General features: G+C 39.6%; 1 protein-coding gene across 1 annotated transcript in view; it reads left to right on the forward strand.

Annotated features, from left to right (window-relative positions):
* Positions 1–327: 327 nt before the first annotated feature.
* The window catches only part of TAX1BP1 (Tax1 binding protein 1), an 89,342-nt gene continuing 65,278 nt past the window's right edge, over positions 328–24,391 (forward strand). The window contains exons 1-3 of the mRNA XM_042968844.1: positions 328–456; positions 7,754–7,922; positions 22,963–23,065. Of these exons, the coding sequence (XP_042824778.1) occupies positions 7,761–7,922; positions 22,963–23,065 (265 nt within the window). The 5' untranslated portion in view covers positions 328–456; positions 7,754–7,760. The remainder of the gene's footprint in view (positions 457–7,753; positions 7,923–22,962; positions 23,066–24,391) is intronic.

Genomic DNA, 24,391 nt, shown 5'->3' on the forward strand with positions numbered 1-24,391 from the left:
TGGTAATAGTCCATGTAACTTTGGACTACCCTTTCAACCTAACTGGTAAGTTACCTAACTTTCCGGTCAAAGTAATAATTAAATGAAAAACGCAAATCCAAACGGACCCTGTTTGACTAGGTCTGCGGGCGATTCCTGGGAGGCCGAAGAAAGAGGAGGAGTAGCCGAGCCGGGGTAAGAGGCCGGTCTGGAGTTTGGATCCGCCCGCAGAGCTGGTGAAAGGTCACGTTTGCAGAGACTTCATTTCAGCTGAATGGCCCGGCCCACCAAGCGCGGCGGTGGCGGAAGGGGCGGGCCCACAGCCGGAAGTGACGTGCCGCCGGCTTTTTGGCACTGAGGGGAGGTGTAGCCGGTCGGGGGAGAGAGGTAGTGGTGGCGGAAGAGGTTCGGCGGCTGATGGCGGCACCGGCTCGGAAGCCTCTCTAACGCTCCCTCTGTCTTGGGGCTCCTCGCAGGGTAAGTGCCTTCCCCGACCGGCTCCAGCGACTTGTGCGGGGCCCCAGCTGGAGCTCTTTGGGGGCTCGCGGTACGCTCCTCAGCTCTTAAAGAGTCTAGGGGCCTGGCCAGTCTCGGGAATGATCGCCGTGGTGACGATGCAGCCAAATGACGATGCTTTCCTTCCCCAGGACAAACTTTTCCTTCTGGACTACGGTTGTAACGGGGGTGTGGGCAACTTCGGTTAGCAGTGGGGCTGGGAAGAACGACGGGTGGCCGCCCCACACGGCGGGGAGGCCCCGGGATAGGCCTTCGCGATTTGGGGGGAGCCCTGGGGGACGTGGGCACTGTGGCGGGGGCGAGTGACACGGGGGACCCCCGAAGAAGAACCTGTCTTGCCCGAGGCCCATTCTAGGGTGTGCTCTGAGGGCAGTATGTGTGCTGCCGGCGTAGGCGAGCTTGGGAAAACAGGTCGAGTCCGAGGCTCGGGTTTGCTCGGGTGGGGTGAAACCCAGGTGTTTTGGTTTGTGTCGCCGTTGGAGAAGGAGGCGGAGACTCACTGCGCCGCCTCCGTTTGCGGGCGGGGGGCGGAGTTAGCTGTTGGGGCCGGATCGCAGCCTTCACCTGGGCTACAGGTCTGGTAAACGTTTCTTTCGTCTGTTTATGGGTGGCTCCTACGCTTAACGTTCCGAGGGATCTCAAAAAAAGAAAAAAAAAGTCTTAAGAGAGCCACACGTCTTCTTTTGCTTAGGCAACTTTTCTTGATTTCACAACTCTCCCTTTCCTCCACCCAACACCCTGCAGGCTCGCAAGTTGTGGTCTGGTCCCGACCGGTCTCCTCGCCTGGGGCAATCTTTGTTTGAATTGGGTGTGGGTGGGGTTGTGTGTGTGTGTGTGTGTGTCTGTGACTGTTGATACATTTAGTTCCCTTTTTAATAATAGGTTTATTTGAAAACACGGTGGCATTTGACTTTCTGTATAATAGGTTTTAAGGCTTCAAACGTTGCTTAGCACAAGGATTTACAAGGATTTAGACGGGAAATCTTACTCAAGTCTGCATTATACTCATTGTAAAAGTTCTACAAACAGCGCGAACTGTGGCACTAATTACGATTTTCGTGCTCCGTTCCAAATCATTTAAAGAGATGAATTCAATAACATGTTAATCTAAAAGTGGGACGATTGCCCCTCAAAGTCCCATACAGGTAGAGAGAAGGGCCTGAGGCCAGGCCTTTGTTTTGTTCTTAAACTTGGTTTCTCGAAGTATTGATTACGTTAGAAATGACTTATTAGGTCTCTTCAATTTATTTTTTGCAACTTCAACATCCTGTTGTTTTTTCTTGTAGTCACATTGAGTTGTATACCTGTTTACAGTTAATGCTGTAGCCATTTTAATGTTAAATATGAAACATTCTAACGATGCTCATGTGCTTTGGGGGAATACATATGTGAGGTTTATTGGATTTTAGTTTTTTGGATTTTGGATATTACTAAGTAAAATTTTGGCTGTATGCTCTTCTGGCTTTTAAAGTTTATTTTGGCTCAAATCCTTACAGAAAGATAAAAATTCTCTTTATATGGGCCAAGATCATAGCTTTTTATTTTCTCTCTCTCTCTCTCTTTTTTAAATAAAGTTTATTTTGAGGGGCGCCTGGGTGGCTCAGTCGGTTAGCCATCAGACTTCAGCTCAGGTCATGATCTCACAGTTCGTGGGTTCCAGCCCCGCACTGGCCTTTCTGCTCTCACTGCAGAGCCAGCTTCTTCCACCCACCCCCCTCAAAAATAAAAATAAAATCTTTAAGTAAGTTTATTTTGAGAGAGCGTGAGCAGGGGGAGGGGCGCAGGAGCGAGAGAACACCACACAGAGCGGTGCTGACAGTGCAGAGCTAGTCGCGGGACTGGAACTCACCAATCTTGAGATCAGGACCTGAGCGACATCAAGAGTTGGACGCTTAACTGACTGAGCCACTCAGGTGCCCCAAGATAGAGTTTTTTTAGAAGCCACCTTTAAAAACAATCTACGGAGTAAATAAAAGTGGTATGAGTGACACCTGGGCAGAGTGTAGTGGTACTCAGCTGTAAAGAATTCTAGAGATAGGGATGCTGGTTGTAAGAGTGCAAATTAACAGATTGTTGGCTTTGCTTCTGCCTTCCAAAAAGATTTCAGATAACATTTTTCTGCTCTATAAACCAGCTGATAATCTTTGAGCTAAAGTATGAATAATTGGAAACTATTAGAATGTTAAACAGCTTTTCCTTCAGATATTTGTGTGTCCTATGGGACTGAAGTTTGGAGATAATTTTAAAAGTTCATATATTTTTAACTGAAGATTTTAAAGACTTTTTTTTTTTTTTTTGCTGAGTTTGTCATTCACTGTATATAAGGTGTTCTATTGCAGGTCATACATGGAGTTTTTATTACTGATCTTTACTTACAAACATACGCAAAAGGAGAACAAGCGGTGGAAGGAACGACCATTTTGCTAATCTTGTTTTATCTCCTCCAAAACATTTTTCCCCCTGGAGTTTTAAAAGCAAATAAATCCTGGACATCAGGATATTTCACTTATAATTAGTTTAGTGTCTTTAACTTGATAAGGACTTTGGGGAAAAAAAAAACCCACAATTACCACAATCCTATCACACAGAACAAAATTCAGAGTATATTTTCTAGTTCGCTTGGCTGAGGCTTACATTTTGGACTAGTCCAGCAAAATAAAATAAGTAGCAGAAGCCACTGGAAAAATACTACCACAAAAGACAGATTTGTTTTGGGCTTGAAAAAGTTCCAGCAGGAAGAAATACAACACTGAAGTGCTTCCACCTCTTCCCTACCCTCCCCCCCCCCCCAATTTATTTTAGCTACTTAACTGAGTGCCCACTGCACGTTATTTGTCTTTTCCTTAGATATTGATGAATCCCCAGAATAATTGGATTTTAGACCAAAGACTTAATAGTATAAAGTTTACAGCATAATTCATACAAAGCGACTCTAGAGATGTTCGGGAATATAGTAGGAAACATGGAAGAGGTCACTGCAGGCAGCAAGTGTATGCATTTCAGACTTGGTTTCCCAGCTGAATGTGTTTGGTTCTTTAATTCTTGAGTCGAAAATTTTTGCTTAGCCTTCGTTTGCATCTTAGCGTACCCACGTTTCTGGAGATGTACTTTAGAGAATGGGAAGTAAAATTTGGTCTAGTCCCGCTGCTTCCATTTCTCTTTGTGTGTGTGTGTGTGTGGGGGGGGGGGGGCTATATTTCCTCTCCAGCTGAGGTGCAGTTTGTTCTTTTCCTCAGGATGTTAGCGAAGTTACACTTCCCAAGCGTTACCACAAGGTGATGCAGTGACTTTGCACATTAACCTCTCCACTAGGCTTTGTGTCTCTGCGTGTTTGTGTTTGTGTGAGCCGGTGTGCATGGATATTGTATAAATCTGCCTGTGAATCATCTTGATACATTGACATTCTCAGTGAATTTCAGCATTTTTTAAAGCTTGCCCATCTTTTCATTTCTTTATCTGAGTAAGGAGTGAAACAGGACTTCTATGGGAAATTTTTATTTTACTATTGGAAATGGATTAATTTATGTGGTAATTACATTCAGATTACATTTACCCCTGTTAAGTTTTTATGACTAGGAAATATATTGGAATTTAATTTTTAAAGTTTGAAAAACTAGTAATGAGAGTGGAATGACTTGTAAAACATTTCTGTAGTTATAATTGCATTGAAATTTTTAAAAAGGGAGGAAGGAGTGTTGGAGAGAGATTAAGGTTATTAGGATCACAAATTATCTTAAGATTTATAATCATGAATATACTTAAAGTCTGATTTAGGGTTTTCTGTTAAAACTTGAATTTTGGGGGAAGGTTTAAAAATGCAGCTTTATGTTAATATGTTTATTTAAAACAGTGAAAACAATGCATTTATCTATACTAGTAAAATATCAATTAAAAGTTGCCTTCACACAGATTCCTCTTGAGTAAAGACTGTTGTGTGTACTTTTTGAGTCCTTTTTGATCAATTTATAAGCATATAAACAAACATACATAAATACATAGATCTGTACCTTCTTGCTATTTTTCATCTTTTCAGTGAAGTAAAAGTGTAAGATTGATTATGGATTTTTAAGACACTGTTGTAGTTGAGGTTAAACAAAAGTTTAAACTTCACTGCCTTGTTTTATAACATAATCACAGCTTTGTTAATTTAGTTTACTTTAGGAAACATAAATTTTAAGAAAAAGTTTCATTCTTAAACTGCTTTTAATTAAAAACATGGCAACTCATTCTAATCTAGCCTTATTTTCTCCTTAATAAATACCCTCCTCAGAGAAACCGAAGTATTCATTTTCTTTGTAGAAAAATATTATTCACTTGTCTCAGTTTTGGTAGTTGAGTCTGCTAGAGGTTGGTTTCATTGATTTAGCTATAGCTTCTCTTACTGATATAACCAGTACTGAACAATATTTCAAAACTGGAATTGATGGGTTATTTTTTCCTTCTTTATGAAGCCATTGACTTGAAAAGAGATTATCATTAGTGACTTTATTAGCACCATGACATCCCCCTGAGCCCAAATTAGGTCAGACAATTCAAAGCAGCAAAGTAAATAACACTTCATTTATTTTATGCAGAGTTCCCAATATTTGTAAGTAAGTGCTACCTTTTTTCATTTTACTGAAGGCTTTGGCATACCAGCTGGGGAATACTAGTTAAGTCCTTCTGTGAAATAGGGCTGCTGGTCATAAAGCCTTTTTGTTAGTGCAGAGATCTTACCTAGAAGGATTGCTACTGAATGCGCTCTCCTTACCTTGGAATCCTGGCAGAGCTCACACCTAGCTAACAGTCAACCAGACTGGTATTCTAGCAGTGGCCTCTAGGTTCACCATTGACATTCTCTTTATGAGATGTCCAGTATATTGTTTCAGTAAAGCAGTACTTGAATAGAAGTTGAGCAGACACAAGAAGAAAAGTGGATATTTTCTGAAGTGTTATTATTTTGAAACTTCAAAAATTTGCTAGTATTTCAAATAGGTCAGCAAAAGAAACATATTGTAAAAGCATGTTGTCTGAGATCTTCTTAGCAATAAAGACTTTTTTAACCTTTATTTTTGAGAGACAGAGACAGAGCATGAGCATGGGAGGGACAGAGAGAGCGGGAGACATAGAATCCAAAGCAGGCTCCAGGCTCCGAGCTGTCAGCACAGAGCCCAACATGGGGCTCGAACTCACAAACCATGACTTGAGCTCAACTCAGATGCTTACCGACTGAGCCACCCAGGTGCCCCAAGACTTTTTTAATCGTTAAAATGAGTATAGACTAACGCTGTGTTTGCCCTATAGAGACTTTATTGATTTGTGAAGTAAATGAGATTAATTTGGTTGGCAAAAATCTTGCCTCTTTTTTCCCCATCACGGAGATTTCTGTTGTGATGACTAAGAAGCAAGTACCATAGGGATGTTGTCATAGTTTATGTGTACTGTAGAATCAATAATAATTGTACTGAGTCTGTGACACACGTATAGATGGCTTTTATGAGTAAATTCTCAGTTGTATCCTTTTTCTCAAAAAGTAGAGTACAAAATATGGAAAATATTTGTGTCTTGCAGATTTTTATAGTTCATTTTCACCATCTCTCTTGTGCTTGGTGTTCACTAAGCCAGTGAACATTCACTGAATCTGTAATAGATTTTCAACAGCTATGTATTTCATTGGCACTATACGTTAAAAAAAAAAACAAAACACAACAACTTAGTTTTTGAGAGAGAGGGCGCAGTTGAGCAAGGGGCAGAGAGAGAGAATCCTATGAGGAGCTGAGAGAGAGGGAGGAAGGGGTGGGACTGAGAGAAAGTGGGGCTAGTGTTTTACTCAAAGTGGAGCTCGAGCTCACCCAATGTGGAACTTGAACTCCTGAACTGTGAGATCATGATCTGAGCTGAAGCCAGATACTTGACGACTGAGCCACCTGGGTGCCCATAAAAAAGAACTTATTTTTAAATCAGTAAATCTATGGAAAGAGCACATGAACACTGGAAGCCAAGGTAGGATTATTAAACCCAGAATGAAAGGGTATAAAATCAGTATAGGCTGAAAGGAACAGATAAGCTGAGTTGTGTCAAGTAGACCAGCTGAGATTTTATGTGATTTGAGATATCTGAACAAGCGTGTACCAGAAGTCCTGAATGAAGACAGGCTGGGTCTGGGCATTTGTGGAAATGAGTGAGAGGTGGTAATGAATACTTAAGATTACTTGGGGAGGGGTGCCTTGGTGGCTTAGTTGGTACAGCATGAGACTCTTGATCTCTGGGTTTGTGAGTTCAAGCCTCTTGTTGTAGAGGTTATTTAAAAAATCTTAAAACGTCTCCCCAAGTAATCTTTATTTTTTAAAGAAAAAAAAAATGCATGCACACACCCATACTTCCCCAGATCCTGCCTTCAGAAAGTCATTGTCATCTTTTCATTTTTTTTTGAGTTCTTTATTATTTTTTATAATGTTCTTTGAGAGAGCGTGTATGGGTGGGGGCAGAGAGAGGGGGACAGAGTATCCAAAGCAGACTGTGCTAACAGCAGGGAGCCTGATGTTGGGCTCCCAGCTCATGAACTGTGAGATCATGACCTGAGCTGAAGTCGGCTGCTTAGCTGACTGAGCCACCAGACACCCCTAAAGATTTTATTTTTAAGTAACTTCTGTAACCATTGTGGGTCTCTAACTCACAACCTTGAGATCAGGAGTCACATGCTCTACGTACCGACTGAGCCAGCCAGATGCCACCCAACCCCCCTTTTTGGAGACCCCCTAATGATTTTAATATGTAGCTCAGGTTGAGAATGCTGGTCTAAGGGATCACGAACATGGGTCAGGAATGCAGACACAGAGAGGTTAACATCAATTAATAGGAGCCTAAGACCTAGAGGAGGATGGGTCAGATTGAGGAAGAAAATTACTAAATTCCAGGGTTCAGCATAGAAACACTTCTGGTTCATTTGCTTTTGCTTGCAAACGAAACAATGGGCTAGGCTTTCCAAGAGAGTTGAGAGTTTTTGATTTTGGTTTTGTTTTTTTAATCCTTATGTAACTTTCTGAGTAATCTTATAACTTGTTATTTCCTGGTTGTGTTTTTATATTTAAGCATATTTAAAAAAATTTAACCACATTTTTAAAGACGAGTTCTAAGTATATATCTTGTCAATAATTATGGCATGCAAATTCTCATGTAATTTGCATTCAATGTTAAGCATTTTCTGAAGGTGTAAGGTTTTTTTTTTTTGTTTTTTTTTAGTTGGTTTCATTCAACTTACATGATTTACTTGTTACAGATTCACAATGACATCCTTTCAAGAAGTCCCCTTGCAGACTTCCAACTTTGCCCATGTCATCTTTCAAAATGTGGCCAAGAGTTATCTTCCTAATGCACACCTGGAATGTCATTACACCTTAACTCCATATATCCATCCACATCCAAAAGATTGGGTTGGTATATTCAAGGTAAGAACTTTCTGTGTATTTCTTCCACTTAGGTATTCTGTTTTCTTTTTAAGCAGGTTGATACGTAGCTTATATAAGCCTCGTCTTAACTCTGCATTGAGGGCCTTTCTTACAATTGTAAACTTAAACGTTTTGTAAACATGAAATATTTAACAGTACAGAGTAGTATACAACAAATACTGGGAACTTGCATTTGCCAGACTCACCTCTCTTTGATCAAAAGGTTCAGTGTCACTCCAGGTCTTGTGAAAACTTTTCAGAATCCTTTTTTTTTCTTCTGTTTTCTCCATTCCTTACCTGAAAAAAGATCTTTTCCTTTGAGTTGTTATATCATTTACTGTCTCTTCTAGTCATTTGTAATTAGTGTTAATTATACAATTCTATAGCCATGTTACTCTACTATTCTACTTGCTTAAATATTGCTCATATTGTCTTATGCTTTTATAAGAGTTTTCTGTTTTACATGACTAAATAGTAAACTCTATGATGGCAGGTATCCTAGTCCTTAAATTTTGCCATTTTTTATAATATTTGTGAATTACATTGAGGTGATCATTATGGTGGTGCTTTACTGTGCTACAGATTTTCTGGCAATTTCAACTCTTTACAATGTAGTAGAGAACTAAAACAAGAGAATCTCTTTGGGGTGCCTGGCTGGCTTAGTTGGAAGAGCATGTGACTCTTGATCTTGGAGTCGAGTTCAAGCCCCACTTTGAATGTAGAGATTACTTAAATAAAATTTTAAGTCATTTGAATATTCAAAATGTCATAAATGTCAACAGTAAAACTTTCCTACTGGGTTCCTCTAGATTCTCCCTCAGAATAAATTTATTTTAGATCTGATTTTAATGGTTCTGAAATTTTGATTGGTGTGTATAAGTTAAGCAGCAAACTAGAAAAGAAGAGTTGCTGCTAGAATTAGGGACATTGAGGGTATCTAGAAGTGAAAAATGGCTGTACAGAGTGAGGAGGGCAGAAAAACTATTGAACAAGGGGCACCTGGGTAGCTCAGTTGGTTAAGCGACTTTGAGCCCTGCTTCGGGCTCTGTGCTGACAGCTTGGAGCCTGCTAGTGATCCTGTGTCTCCCTTTCTCTCTACCCGTCTCCTGCTCATACTCTGTCTCTCTCTCCCTCCCTCCCTCTCCCTCCCTCCCTCCCCCTCCCTCCCTCCCCCTCCCTCCCTCCCCCTCCCTCCCTCCCTCCCCCTCCCTCCCTCCCTCCCTCTCCCTCCCTCCCTCCCTCTCCCTCCCTCTCCCTCCCTCTCCCTCCCTCCCTCTCCCTCCCTCTCCCTCCCTCTCCCCTCCCTCCCTCCCTCTCCCTCCCTCCCTCTCCCTCCCTCTCCCTCCCTCCCTCTCCCTCTCCCTCTCCTCTCCCTCCCTCTCCCCCCTCTCCCCCCTCTCCCCCCCCTCCCCCCCCTCCCCCCCCCTCCCCCCCCTCCCCCCCCCCCTCTCCCCCCTCCCCCCCTCTCCCCCCTCCCCCCCTCTCCCCCCTTCTCCCCCCCTCTCCCCCCCTCTCCCTCTCTCTCCCCCTCTCTCTCAAAAATAAACATTATTTTGTTGAATTTTTTTTTTTTTTAAAGTTTGGCATGCAATGACATTTCCTTTTATTATTTTATTAGAGAGCGTGTGCGTAGGGGAGAAGGAGAGAGAATCTTTTATTATTTTTTAAATAATTTATTAATTTTTAAAATTTACATCAAGTTAGCGTACAGTGCAACAATGATTTCAGGAATAGATTCCTTAATGCCCCTTACCCACTTAGTCCATTCCCCCCCCCCCCCCCCAACAACCCCTCCAGGAACCTTGTGTGTGTTCTCTATATTTAAGAATCTTTTATGTTTTGTCCCCCTCCCTGTTTTTATATTATTTTTGCTTCCCTTCCCTTATGTTCATCTGTTTTGTATCTTAAAGTCCTCATATGAGTGAAGTCATATGTTTGTCGTTCTCTGACTAATTCGCTTAGCATAACATCCTCTAGTTCCATCCATGTAGTTGCATATGGCAAGATTTCATTCTTTTTGATTGCCAAGTAATACTCCATTTGTGTGTAGAGACACACACACACACACCCACCCACCCCACCCCACCCCACCCCACCCCACCCCACCCCACCCCACCTCACCCCACCTCACCCCACCTCACCCCACCTCACCCCACCTCACCCCACCTCTTCTTTATCCATTCCTCCATCAATGGGCATTTGGGCTCTTTCCATACTTTGGCTATTGTCGATAGTGCTGCTATAAACATGGGGGTGCATGTGCCCCTACAAAACAGCATCCCTGTATCCCTTGGATAAATGCCTAGCAGTGCAGTTGCTGGGTCATAAGGTAGTTCTGTTTTTAATGTTTTGAGCAGCCTCCATACTGTTTCCCAGAGTGGCTGTGCCAGCTTGCATTCCCACCAGCAGTGCAAAAGAGATCCTCTTTCTCCATGTCCTCACTGACATCTGTCGTTGCCTCAGTTGTTAATGTTAGCCATTCTGACAGCTGTGAGGGTGGTATCTCATTGTGGTTTTGATTTGTATTTCCCTGATTGTGAGTGATGTGGAGCATTTTTTCATGTGATGGTTGGCCATCTGGATGTCGTCTTTGGAGAAGCATCTGTTCATGTCTTTTGCCCATTTCTTCACTGGATTATTTGTTTTCTGGGTGTTGAGCTTGATAAGTTCTTTATAGATTTTGGATACTAACCCTTTATCTGATATGTCATTTGCAAATATCTTCTCCCATTCTGTCACTTGCCTTTTAGTTTTGCCGATTGTTTCCTTTGCTGTGCAGAAGCTTTTTATTTTGATGAGGTCCCAGTAGTTCATTTTTGCTTTTCTTTCCCTTGCCTCTGGAGACGTGTTGAGTAAGAAGTTGCTGCAGCCAAGGTCAAAGAGGTTTTTGCCTGCTTTCTCCTCGAGGATTTTGATGGCTTCCTGTCTTACATTGAGAACTTTCATCCATTTTGAGTTTATTTTTGTGTATGGTGTAAGAAAGGGGTCCAGGTTCATTCTTCTGCATGTCGCTGTCCAGTTTTCCCAGCACCACTTGCTGAAGAGACTGTCTTTATTCCATTGAATATTCTTTCCTGCTTTGTCAAAGATTAGTTGGCTAGAGGGAGAGAGAATCTTAAGCAGGCTCCCCATTTGGTGTGGAGCCCGCAGGGCTTGATCAGTGACCTTGGGATGATGACCTGAGCCGAAATCAAGCATTGGATGCTCAGCTGACTGAGCCACCCAGTTGCGCTTTCAGTTTCATTTTGAATCCCTCCTTCCTTGATTTTGCCTGATAGAGGAGTCATTTACTATTTTTTTGTTTTGTTTCTTAAGTCAAATTCCAAAATGGAGACACACTCATTGTAAGCATTTTATGAAATCAGTACCTGTTTTGATTTTATGTGAGCTAAGAGTATCAAGTTAAACTGAGTGAGAATTGGTGTTTTGTGCAAGAATGGGTCAGGGAAGAATATAGTAGGGAAATAAGATTAAAGGAAGGGAGGGGCGCCTGGGTGGCTCAGTTGGTTGGGCCTCCACCTTGGGCTCAGGTCTTGATCTTGCAGTCTTCTAGTTCAAGCCCTGCCCTGCGTCGGGCTCTGTGCTCACAGCTCAGAACCTGGAGCCTGCTTCAGATTCTGTGCCCCTGCTCTCTCTCTCTCTGCCCCTCTCCCACTTGTGCTCTGTCTCACTATGTCTCTCAAAAATAAATGTTAAAAAAAAATTAAAAATTTTAATGTTTTATTTATTTTTAAGACAGCATGAGTGGGGATGGGGCAGAGAGAGGGGGAGACACAGAATCCAAAGCAGGCTCCAGGCTCTGAGCTGTCAGCACAGAGCTCAACACGGGGCTCGAACTCACCAACCGTGAGATCATGACCTGAGCCGAAGTCGGATGTTCAACTGACTGAGCCACCTGGGCACCCCTAAAAAAATTTTTTTAAAGGAAGGGAGGGGCATTTCTGACAGGAAAGTGGTATAAGCAAAGGCATTAAGTTGAGAATGTTATGAGTACAGGTTAGTTTGACTGGAACATATGTTTCATTTAGGGAAGTGGAGAGAGATAAGTGTGGAATTAAGCTTTAGTCTGTTAATGGAGGACCTTCAGTGTTAGTCTAAACTGTTTGTAGGTTTGTTATGGGTAGTGGTATGTCTTTGTATATGTAGGTATTTAGGCTGGTGTATGATAAATTGTATTTCCCTTCATATTTAGTCAAACACCAGTTCCATCCATTTTACTGCCTATTTATTTCTTTATTTGTAATATCACTGCCGTAGACTTATGCCTCCTTATCTCTTTACAGGACTATTGCAATAGGTTACTTGTTTTCTCTGCTTTCATTCTTGCCCCCTCCCCCCCAATCTATTCTTCAAACTACTCTATAAAAACTATAATATAAAATGAAAATCTGAGCATATCTTCCTTTGGTTTTAAACTCTTAAGTGGTTCTTTATCATCTATGGAATAATGCCAACATTAAATAACTTTACCACTGTGCCTTATAAGGCTTCTTTATATGATTTGATTGAAAACTTTATTTTTTTTTGTCATTGCCTGCTTTATATTTTTTGCTTTGGTAATGCTAAACTATCTCTTGTGTACTCCAGGGACTATAACTTTTCTTCAAGAAATAAATATATAAGTGAATACAATTGTGTAGAATGCCCTTGGATTATAGAATTCCCTAGATAATACTTTAGAAGTCCATAGTAATTTCAGGCATACAGTAAAAATTTCAGAATCTATGGGAAGACTCAAGAAATCATGTTTAATAAAGTGGAATTGCCATGTTTATTGCATGTTTTAAACACTTTATGCATACTGCAAATTGCCCTCTAGGATGATTTTGATAGATATGATATTGACAGGCAAGCAGGGAGAAAGTGCCCAGATGGTAGCTCTAAGGGAGAAGGAATGAAAGGAAGGTGTGTGTGGTATGTTTTGAGAAAGTGTTAAGGAATTTGATTTGCCTGGGACAGGTAACAGTTTTAGAAGATAAATGGGGAGGACATCTGGTGGCTCAGTTAAGTGACCAACTCTTGATTTTAGCTCAGGTCATGATCTCACAGTTTGAGATTGAATCCTGCTTCGGTCTCTGTACTGACAGCTTGGAGCCTGCTTGGGATTCTTTTTCTTTCCCTCTGCCCCTCTCCCCTGCTTGTGCTTGCGTGCATGCTCTCTCTCCAAAATAAATAAACATTAAAAAAAGATGAATGGTTGGTTTGGATTACGTTATGGATTTAATATCTGGCTGAGGAATAAAGTTTAGAGGTGAATTTTTATTTTGGAGGGTTGAGTGAGATTAATTGGAATTAGAAGAGAATGGAGGCAGGGAAAATGTTTAGACTATCCTAATTTCCTAGGTGGGATAATGAAGGCCTACGGTAGAAAAGGGAGTCAGTTGTAGGTAATAATCCCTAAGTAGAATCCATGGGGGTTTGTCAGCAATTAGTTGAATGAATTTGGAGTGGAACTCATTCATGGCTTCGGTATATTCAGTAAGGAGGAACAAGGTTATGTGTTATTAAGAGTTGAGGGGACTTGAGTATGCAGAAGATTTGGTTCTGTTACTGTGGAAGAATGTCATAGGGAATTGGAGATTGCTGAGCATCAGTTTTAGGATTTTATCCAGAAAGGTTTAGCACCCAGAATTATGAGTGAAGAATTCCAAGGTGGTAATCATTGAGATTGCGATTTGGAGAGGTAAAGGTGGGGGAGAGAATGGGAAGGGAATTCAAGAAGACAAAGGATACTAGGGTGGATTTAGGTGCTCTGTTGATATGATTAACTGATTATGAAGTTGGGTAGAGAAATGAATGAAGCTAGTCAAGGGATGTAGACTGGGTTGGAGATTTTTATTTTTTCCTTGTAGTTTCCCTCTCCTCTGTATGGACTGTTTTTGATTATAACTAAAATAAACACGTAACACTGGTTTATTTATACTTTGCAAAGATTTTTCATCAGAACATTATAGTTCCCATTTTACAGATAATGGAATGGAGGTCCAGAGAGAAGTGACTTACAGTTATTCATTAAACTTTGGAGCTGAATCTTGAACCTCATGTAAACTGGCATTCAAGAATTGTTTTCTGGGGGCGCCTGGGTGGCTCATTTGGTTAAGCAGCTGACTCTTGGTTTCAGCTCAGGTCATGATCTCACAGTTTCATGAGTTCGGCCTTGTATTGGGCTCTGGGCTGACAGTGTGGAGCCTGTTTGGGATTCTCCCTCACCCCCTCCCACTCTCTTAAAATAATAAACTTAAAAAAAAAATGTTCTCTGGCAGTTTGAGAGATCTCGTTATCTAAAATTAGCAACAGAGTTCCTAGTAAGTTCAACACGCATTTTATGAGTGATAGAGTTGAAGTAAAAATAGAGGAAAAGATTTAGAATTAGATCTCATGCTGTATTTTTATTGTAAATGCAACATTAATTGCAGTAAAATATATCACATTATGTTTGAGTTTTATTTTTGTTTTAGTTATGTTTGTTTATTATTTGTTTTAATTTTTAAATTTATTTTCGAGCATGTGAGTAGGGGAGATGGGGGCAAGGGGGCGGGGAGAGAATCTTAAGCAGGCTCCATGCTCAGTGGGGGGCCCAGTATGGGGCTCGATCCATGACCCTGGAGTTGTGACCTGAGCCAGAATCAAGAGTTGGATGCTCAACCGACTGAGCTACCCAGGTGCCCCTAGTTGTTATGAATTTGATTTGGTTTTAGTTGTACAAATATATAAGCACAAGGAATTTACATTTAGATTTATGCTTAGTACAAATTAAATTACCTTATAATTAAAATAATTTTTAATAAACTAAAGGTCCATGAGATTTTTGGTTTTTTTTAAGACTTGAGAAGGAGACTTAACAGTTCTCATGTTTCAGATACTTTTCTAGGTGAGGAAATTGGGAATGCAGTGATCGTCATGTTTCCAAAGTCTTTTTAGGCAGACCATGCTTCCCAGTAAGATACTGTTTTCACACATCACACCGCCGACCAGGTTAAAAAAAAAAACACCTTAATTTCCTGGTGTGGACAGTGAAACTGAGCAGTGATTTTATGCATGAATATCTTGTTTCAAGCTTTTGTTTGTTTTTCATTGTTTCTCCTTTCCTTCTCATATTTCCTTTTCATATTCTCTTCTTTTTGCTTTTTCTGCTTTTCTGCCTTGGTCTCCCTTGAACCTTGTCTCATTTTGTTTTTAAAAAGTATTCTCCTAAAAATAAAATAATTGTAAAATAATCATAATGTTAGAAAACTTGGAATAAAGTATTAAAAAAATTAAGATGATCAGCAGTCTTCTTGCCCAACTATATTCCTATCTAGTAACAGTGGCTAATACTATTAATGTTTAAGTATTTCCTTCCAATCTTTTTTTAATTAAAGGAAGACTTTCACTTTTTCTATTGCATATATTTTGAAAGTAGTTTGAATAATATTGCATGCCCTTTTTTATGCCCTGAATTTTTTCACTTAGGATTATAATCACTTCTTTACAAGATTTTTTGAAAGATTTTTTAAGATTTTAATCTATATCCAGCAGGGGGTTCAAACCCACAGTCCTGAGTAAAGAGTTGCATACTCCACCAACCACACCAGACAGGCACCCTGATAGTCCCTTTCTTTATCTTTTTCTTCTTGTTTTTTTTTAATTTTTAAAATGTTTTTATTTATTTTTGGGAGACAGAGTGTAAGTAGGAGAGGGGCAGAGAGAGAGGGAGACACAGAATCTGAAGCAGATTCTAGGTTCCGAGCCATCAGCACAGAGCCTGATGCGGGGCTCAAACTCACAAATCCTAATCATGACCTGAGCTGAACCAACTGAGCCACCCGGGTGCCCCTGTCACTTTCTTAATATAAGTAGCTTTGTAACGTTTTGTCTTATGGAGGGACGTTTATACTGGTTGATACTTCTATTTTACAATCAGCATTACTTTCTCCTCATGTATATTTAGGCATTTTTGGAGTTCTTTTTCTTTTAAAAAGGGAGGATCTTTATTCTTATAAGTGATTTTGGGAAACTACAGAATATACAAAAGAAAGAAAATGCATGCCCTTATCCATTGTACCCCCACCTTCCCCAGAAATACCTGTTGTTAAGTTTGGTGTATATTTTTCTAGCTTTTAAACATCCATAGGCTCATTTTATACTATTTTGTAGATTATGTATTTATCCATATATAACTAACATTTATTTTCAGTGCCTTTCTTACTCCCAGCTCTTAAGTCTGTCTTCCTTTACCTCTCCCCTAAAATCAGTCCCTCTGAGTCTGTTTCTCACTTTACAAGTGCTCTTTGTATGCTGTCCCTAATGTTTGTCTTTTGTTCTGTTAAGGTTTCTCCAGAATTTATTAATATCTTAATTTTACTAGGTAATCTTGATGTCCTTCTGATCTTTACGTTCCGTCTCAGAATTTCCTTTATTGTCCGTGCTTCTCATCCAACATATTTTTCTGAAATGTTAATCCTATTTAAAGGGAAAACATGGGCACCTGGGTGACTCAGTCGGTTAAGTGCCCACTCTTGGTTTCGGCGCAAGTCATGATCTCACGGTTTCTTGAGTTCGAGCCCTGCATCCGGCTCGGTGCTGACAGTGCAGAGCTTGCTTGGGATTCTCTCCCTCTTTCTCTGCCCCTCCCCTGCTTGCTCTGTCTTTCTCTCAAAATAAATAAATCAGTTTAAAAAGAATAAAGGGAAAACATTTGTGGGTTTTTTTCCTTCCATGTTATCCTTGTTTCCTTTCCTTTTTATGCTTTTGTTTTACTATTGCATTAGTAGAAGAATTATGCCTAGTACTTTGGTAATTCCTCAAACTAAACTATGTGCAATAACGGTTGCTTTGGTTCCTTCCTTAGTATAGATATGCCCTCTTAACTTGATTCAAGTGCAGCTCTTAGAAGCAAAGTGTTTTGGCAGTCATGGGAACTTTGTTCCTTTGTTCTAAGTTGTTATTCTTGTCATTTTTCATTGTTTTAAAATTGCTGTTATCAATTCTAAATGTATTTTCTTTCCATTTGCCGCTAGTAGACTAAAAGGCAAATTCCCTTGCATTTTAAGGGATTGAAATCTGTAGTCTGAGTTCTGAAATCTGAATTCCAATCATGTTTTAACCACGTGACCAGGAAAATAAAAACAAGCTGTGACTTGGACACTTTGTTGTCTGGCTTTTTTAATTAGATATTTACTGTTCTTATGCACTTGTACATAATTTCCAGAGGTGTACCGTGTTTTTTCCATTATGACCTGCTCTGCTGTATTTTCACGTGAGTTTAGGTGCAAGCCATACCTATCCTAAAGGAGCCTGTACTTTGTATCTTTCCAGATAGAGAGACTTTTACATTTATTTATTTATTATTAAAAAAAATTTTTTTTTTTTAACTTTTATTTATTTTTGAGAGACAAAACAAGCAGGGGCAGAGCAGAGAGAAAGGGAGACACAGCATCCGAAGCAGGCTCCAGGCTCTTAGCTGTCAGCACAGAACCCGACGCGGGGCTTGAACCCACAAACCACAAGATCATGACCTGAGCTGAGGTCAGTTGCTTAACTGACTGAGCCACCCAGGCGCCCCTACATTTATTTTTTTATGTGTGCCTGACATGGCCCTTCCAGAGTGACCTAAGATCCATTGTTCAGTGTTTCTTACTCAAAAGGAGTTTAAAGCACAGTTTTATACTTTATACTCTGGGTTGCATCTTGACCGTCTCCTCAGTGGTCTCAGCAGGGGATACCTTTGACATCTCGTAGCACCGTCAACTACTTCTCTTGAGAAGAGTTGGCCAGACATAGAGGCAGTAAAGGAAAGCAAAATGTTAGATAGACTTTCTAAGTTACCAGTGTAGGCAACCAATAAGGAATAGCCTGAGCTATTGTGATTCACTTGGAGAAAACACAGCAAAGACCAAACCACTCAACATCTCTTTTGTTACACATATTTTTCTTATATGATAATGGATCTCATTTCTCCCATTTTGTTTTTCTTAGCTACAAACAGAGCTTTCGCTCTTTGCTGTTTCTCTTTTGTCAACTGCACTTCTTTTAAGAATTATGTAGTTACCGACTCAGTGTTGAAAGTGGTGGAATTTCAGAAGGTATGAAAGTATTACATATCTTGCCAGGAAAGGAGTGAGTAGTGTCCTGGTGGTTAAGAGTTTAAACTTTACGTTCAAATCCTAACTCTGCTATTTCCTAGCCTTTCACTAGTTTCTTAGTTTGTAATATGATAATACTTACTACAAAACAAACATTCAGTAAGTCTCTGTTAACTGCTATTCCCAGTGCCACTTGAATCAGATACCTGTAATTGTGATGTTTGCAGTTTTGTGTGTCAGTCATTCAGAAGTTAAATGGCACACTCCGTTTTTCCTTCTCTTGACTACCTGGTCCAGGTAGAGCCTGTTCACTTAGGGAGATCTATCTATCTATCTTCCTTTCTTTCTTTCCTTCTTTCTTTCCTTCTTTCTTTCCTTCTTTCTTTCCTTCTTTCCTTCCTTCTTTCCTTCCTTCTTTCCTTCCTTCTTTCCTTCTTTCCTTCTTTCCTTCTTCTTTCCTTCTTTCCTTCTTCCCTTCTTCCCTTCTTTCCTTCTTCCAAGAAAGATGTGGCTCTAGATAAGTGTTTCTTTCAAGATCAGTAAATGGACAGAGACAAAGAATACAAGCTTTGATTTGTACCAGGTGTATCTGTTGGAAGAACTTCAGATGGGCTCTTTTTTAGGAGATGGTGAAGCATTGGGGGATCTAAAGTGAGGGGAGAGAGCATCATAAAATCAAGATCACTGTCCCTAATAGGCTCTGTGTCCTTGGGTATTAATGAATGGTAACATTTAATGAATACCAGTGTGCTCAGCTCTGTGCTGATTGCTTTATGGGAATTATTTAATACACAGCCCTTTGAGATTGTTACCATCATCTCCATTTTAAAGAGGAGGGAACAGAATAACTTGTCTGAAGTCATATAGCTAGTAAGTGCTCTTTCTGGCAGTCTGACCTTAACTTCCTGTGGTCTTAGTCACTGTAATATACTGTGCTTGCAAAAACTACCGTTTATGGAGTGCTTACCGTGGGTCAGGCACTCAGTTGGGTGTTGCTTTTATGTTCATCATCTAATCTCATTCTTCTAACAGTTCTGAGAGGAAAAAATAGCAGCCTTTAAGTGAAGTAGATCATCATGGATTACTCAAACTTCTCATCTGTAGAGACGAATAGCATCTTTCAAATGTTTTCAAATGGTTTTCTTGACTGTGACATACAGAAAGAAAGAAATGTGATTTGACCTAGCAAAAAGTTGTACGCAAATACACCGGAAATAAATTTTCAGGAAGTGTAATTTAGCCTTTATGCACTCATACTTCTAATTCTGTATAATTAAAAAATAAATAGGGCTGTGAACCACTAAATTGATATTACCACTTCTTACTGGATTGTGACCTACAGTTTGAAAACATTCCTTGAGAGACTAAAGATTGCTAATATTCTTCTAGTTTCAGTGTTCTGTAATCTATAATCCTAGGTTTATCAGAATTATAGAACATATGTATAATCTAACCCTGTGGATGAGGCATAATTTCTTATATTACCTGCAAATAGATATCTAGTATAGGCATAGCTTGGTTGGGTTCCAGGTCACTACAGTGAAGTAAGTCATGATTTTCTTTGGTTTCCCAGTGCATATAAAGTTATGTTTACACTGTATTGTAGTCTGTTAAGTGCGTAATAGCATTATGTCTAAAAAAAAAATGATGTATATCTTAACTAAAAAATACTTTATTGCTAAAATGTTAACCATCATCTGAGCTTTCAGTGATTTATAATATTTTTGCTGGTTATGCCTTGATGATTCATGGCTGCTGACTGGTCAGGGTGATGGTTGCTGAAGGTTGGGCTGGCTGTGGCAATTTCTTAAAATAAGACAACAAAAGGGGCACGTGGATGGCTCAGTTGGTAGAGCATGTGACTCTTGATCTTGGGGTTGTGAGTTTGAGCCCCATACTGGGGAGTGGAGTTTGCTTAAAAAAAAAAAAACAAAAAAAAACAGTGAAGTTGGTCACATGCATTGACTCTTCCTTTCACAGTTTTTGTGTAGCATGCAGTGAATGCTGTTTGGTAGCATTTTACCCACAGTAGGACGTTTTTCCAGAACTGGAGTCAATCCTCTCAAACCCTACTGCTGTTTTATAAACTAAGTTCCTATAATATTCTAAATCCTTTGTTGTCATTTCAGCAGTCTGCACCATCTCAAGAACACATTCTTTGCTCCTCCATAAGACGCAAATCCTCATCCACTCAAGTTTTATCATGAGATTGCAGCAATTCAGTCACATCTTCAGGCTTTACATCTAGTTCTTTTCCTGTTTCCGCCACATCTGTAGTTACTGTTTCCACTGAAGTCTTGAACCCTCCAAGTCAGCCGTGAGGGTTGGAATCAGCTTCTTCAAGCTCCTGTTGATGTTTTGAGCTGTTCCCATGATAACGTTTTAGAATCGTGAATTCTTTCTAGAAGGTTTTCCAGATCCATCAGAGGAATCGCTATGGCAGCTATAGCCTTACAGAATGTATTTCTTGAGTAATAAGACTTGAAAGTTGAAATTCCTCTTGATCCATGGGTTGTAGAATGGATGTTGTGTTAGCAGGCATGAAAACAACATTAACCTTGTATATCTTCATCAGAGCTCTTGAGTGAACAGCTGCTTTGTGAATGAGCAGTAAGATTTTGAAAGGAATCTTTTTTTCTGAGCAGTAGGTCTCAATAGTGGGCTTAAAATTATTTAGTAAACCATGTTACGGACAGATGTGCCATTGTACAGGCTTTGCTCCATTTATAAAGCATAAGCAGAGTAGATTTAGCATAATTCTAGAAATTTTGAGACGGTAAATGAGAATTGGCTTCAACTTAAATTACCAGCTGCATCGGCCCTTAACAAGAAAATTGGCCTGTCATTTGAAGCTTTGAAGCCAGGCATTGACTTTTCTCTCTAGCTCTGAAGCCCTAGATGGCTCCTTCTTTCAATATAAAGGCTGTTTCATCTACATTGAAAATCTGTTGTTTAGTGTAGCCACCTTCATTAAATATCTTAGCTATGTCTTCTGGATAACTTATTATAGCTTCTACATTAACATTTGCTGCTGTGCTTTGTGCTTTATATTATGGAGACATTTCTTTCCTTAAATCTCCTGACCCAACTTTTGCTAGTTTTTTCCTGCACTTTCCTTACTTCTCTCAGCCTTAATGGAATTGAAGATAGGATAGGGCCTTGCTCTAGATTAGGCTTTGGCTTGAGATAGTGTTGTGGTGGTGTTTGATCTTCTATCCAGACCACTAAAACTTTCTCCATATGAGCAATTAGGCTGTTTGGCTTTCTTACCATTCATGTGTTCACTGGAGTAGTACTTTTTTTTTTTTTTTAAACATTCATTTTTGAGAGAGAGAGAGAGAGACAGAGCATGAGTGGGGGAGGGGCAGAGAGAGAGGGAGACAGAATCCAAAGCAGGCTTCAGGCTCCGAGCTGTCAGCACAGGGCCCCACGGGGGCTCAAACTCAAGGAGTGGGAGATCATGACCTGAGCTGAAGTCGGATGTTCAACTGACTGAGCCACCCAGGTGCCCCTGGAGTAGTAGTTTTATGTCCTTCAAGAACTTTCCTTTGAATTCCTTTTTTTTTTTTTTTTTTAATGTTTTATTTTTGAGAGAGAGCAAGCATGAGCAGGGGAGGGGCAGAGAGAGAGAGAGAGAAAGAGAGAGAGAGACGGAGGGAGGGAGGGAGACAGGGAGACAGAGGGTCAAAGTGGGCTCTGTACTGATAGCAGTGAGCCCGATGCAGGGCTTGAACTCACGAACCCTCAGATCACGACTGCGTTGGACTCTCAACGCATTGAGCCACCTAGCCACTTCTCCTTTGCATTCCTAATTGGGCTCTTTGGTGCAAGACACATAGCTTTTGGCTTGTCTTGGCTTTTGACATACTTCCTTGCTAAGCTGAATCACTTCTTTGATTTTAAGAGTGAGATATGCAACTTTTACTTTCACTTGAACACTTAAAGGCCACTGTAGGTTTGTTAAATGGCCTGATTTCAGTATCGTGTCTCAGGGAATAGGGAAGTCTGAGGAGAGGGAGAGAGTAATGGGCCAGTTAGTGGAGCAGTCAGAACATACATATTAAGTTCATTATTTTATATGGGTGTGGTTCATGACACTCCAAAATAATTATAACATTGAAGACCACTGCTTACAGATCACCATAATAAATACAATAGTAATGAAAAAGTTTGAAATGTTGTGAGAATTACCAAAAATGTGATAGTTATGAAGTGACAAATGCTGTTGGAAAGATGGTGCTGATAGACTTGTTTGATTCAGTTATCCCAAACCTTCACTTTGTAAAAACAACAGCTACAACAAAAAAACCCAAATGTAGTATTTGTGAAGCACAGTAGAATGAATTATGTGTGTACTTGTTTTAAACATCTCTAATACTCAGTATTTAACACTGTACAGTTTGTCTAGAAAATATAGACTGATACATGTAACATAGACATTTTGTAAGTTGATGTTTTAGATATAGGTGGGACATAGGTTTTCTATATGTGTATATTAATGTCTGGGCAATACATGCCTTTTTACAAAATTTACCAATTGGCTGCAGGTAAGACTTGATATGAGAGATTAGTGAAGTTTTAGTTACCACGTTAATGGGAAGAAGGAAATCTAAACACACTGAAATTTGAGATCTAAAATAGTAAGTTTTAAAAACTTAATGTATAGTGAAGTTATAGAGAGAAACATGAGTTGTTACATTTGATCATGTGCATACTAAGATTTTCCTTGAGAAATTGGGTATCAAATTGTATTTTTAATACATAATAGAAACTGGACTGTTCCATTTATATAGATCTTTATAACACTATGTTATAGCTTAATAAAAATCATAAAAATTTGACAGGCTTGTTAAAATACCCAATAATTTGTAAACATAGCGACCCATGTTTTAATTTTAGGATGCAGTAAAAGACAATATGCTATATCACTCTAGTATTAAACTACTTATAATCTCTGTGTTATTATTTTCCTTTAGGTTGGATGGAGTACTGCTCGTGATTATTACACATTTTTATGGTCTCCTATGCCTGAACATTACATAGAAGGATCAACAGTTAATTGTGTATTAGCATTTCAAGGTAAGAACCGAAAACTGCAGAACTTGATGAAATTAAATGTTTTAATTTAATTTTTATGCCATTAAAAATGTTGTTCTCCATTGTAATGGTCTACTTAGGCATGTCCAACATACCAAAGTTGAATTAATTAGTGTCTTTGTTTAGCAAAAGTCATAAGAATATAAATATGAGTGTAGGATACATATTTTATCTAGGCATTTAAAAGGATTTTTATTTTTGCTTGGGGCACCTGGGTGGCTCAGTCGGTTAAGTGTCAGACTTCGGCTCAGGTCTTGATCTTGTAGTTTGTACTGCACATTGGGCTCGCTGCTGTCAGTGCAGAGCCTGCTTCGGATCCTGTGTGCCCCTCTCTCTGCCGCTCCTGCTTGTGCTCTCTCAAATATAAACATTTGTTTTTAAAGTTTTTTTGCTTATTTTTCATTGAAGAGTGAGTTTCTTTCCAGAGCCCAATGTGGGGCTCGATCTCACAAACTGAGATCATGACCTGAGCCGAAAACAAGAGTTGAATGCTCAAAGTTCAGTCATTTTTAATGTGATTAATTTTCTTCAGTTAACTTAATGAATTTGTTACAGTGACTAATGATTTCACTGGTAGTTTACCATGAAGTTAAAAGGCAGTAAATAAAGAGAAAAGTATCCAGTTAGTTAAGAGCATTTTCATGGGAGCTAAGCATAAATGCAGTTGTTTTCCAAGCTTTTAAAAATTCATCAGGTGAAATATTACTTTGAAATTCAGAAATAAAAGCTTCTGCCTGCCTAAAACTCATTTGTTATATAAAGTCAAGATAGTCATGAAAAACTTAGTCATAGAGTATTAGAGCTAGAAGAGATTTTAAGCACAATCCAAAATGACCTTGCTCATTTTGTGAATGAGTCATGAGAATCTTGAAATGCAAAACTCAAAACAACTAACACAAATATATAAATGTAATTCTTTGCCCAAATGAACTCTTGTTGTAATTCAACTGATTGCTTTCCTATTTTCAATGTTATTAACCTAATGAGAGATTTTTCTAGAAAGCTTTAAATTGCAGCTCTGAATAACTACATCTGGTATCTCAAACAACATTTGAACCATTTCTTAGTGGATTACTTTTGTGTGATTTATCATACCTTGAGTATCTAGTTTGTAGAATTTTTAAGTTTATTTATTTTGAGAGAGAGAGACACAGCGTGGGTGGTGGAGAGGGAGAGAAAACTTTGAACAGGTCCATGCCTTTTTTTTTTATGTTTATTTTGAGAGACAGTATGTGCACGCACATGTGCACAAGTGGGGGAAGGGGCAGAGACAGGGAGAGAGAGAATTCCAAGCAGGCTCCATGTTGC

The sequence above is a fragment of the Panthera tigris genome, chromosome A2 (assembly GCF_018350195.1).
Source record: "Panthera tigris isolate Pti1 chromosome A2, P.tigris_Pti1_mat1.1, whole genome shotgun sequence".
In the NCBI taxonomy this organism is placed as follows: Eukaryota; Metazoa; Chordata; class Mammalia; order Carnivora; family Felidae; genus Panthera; species Panthera tigris.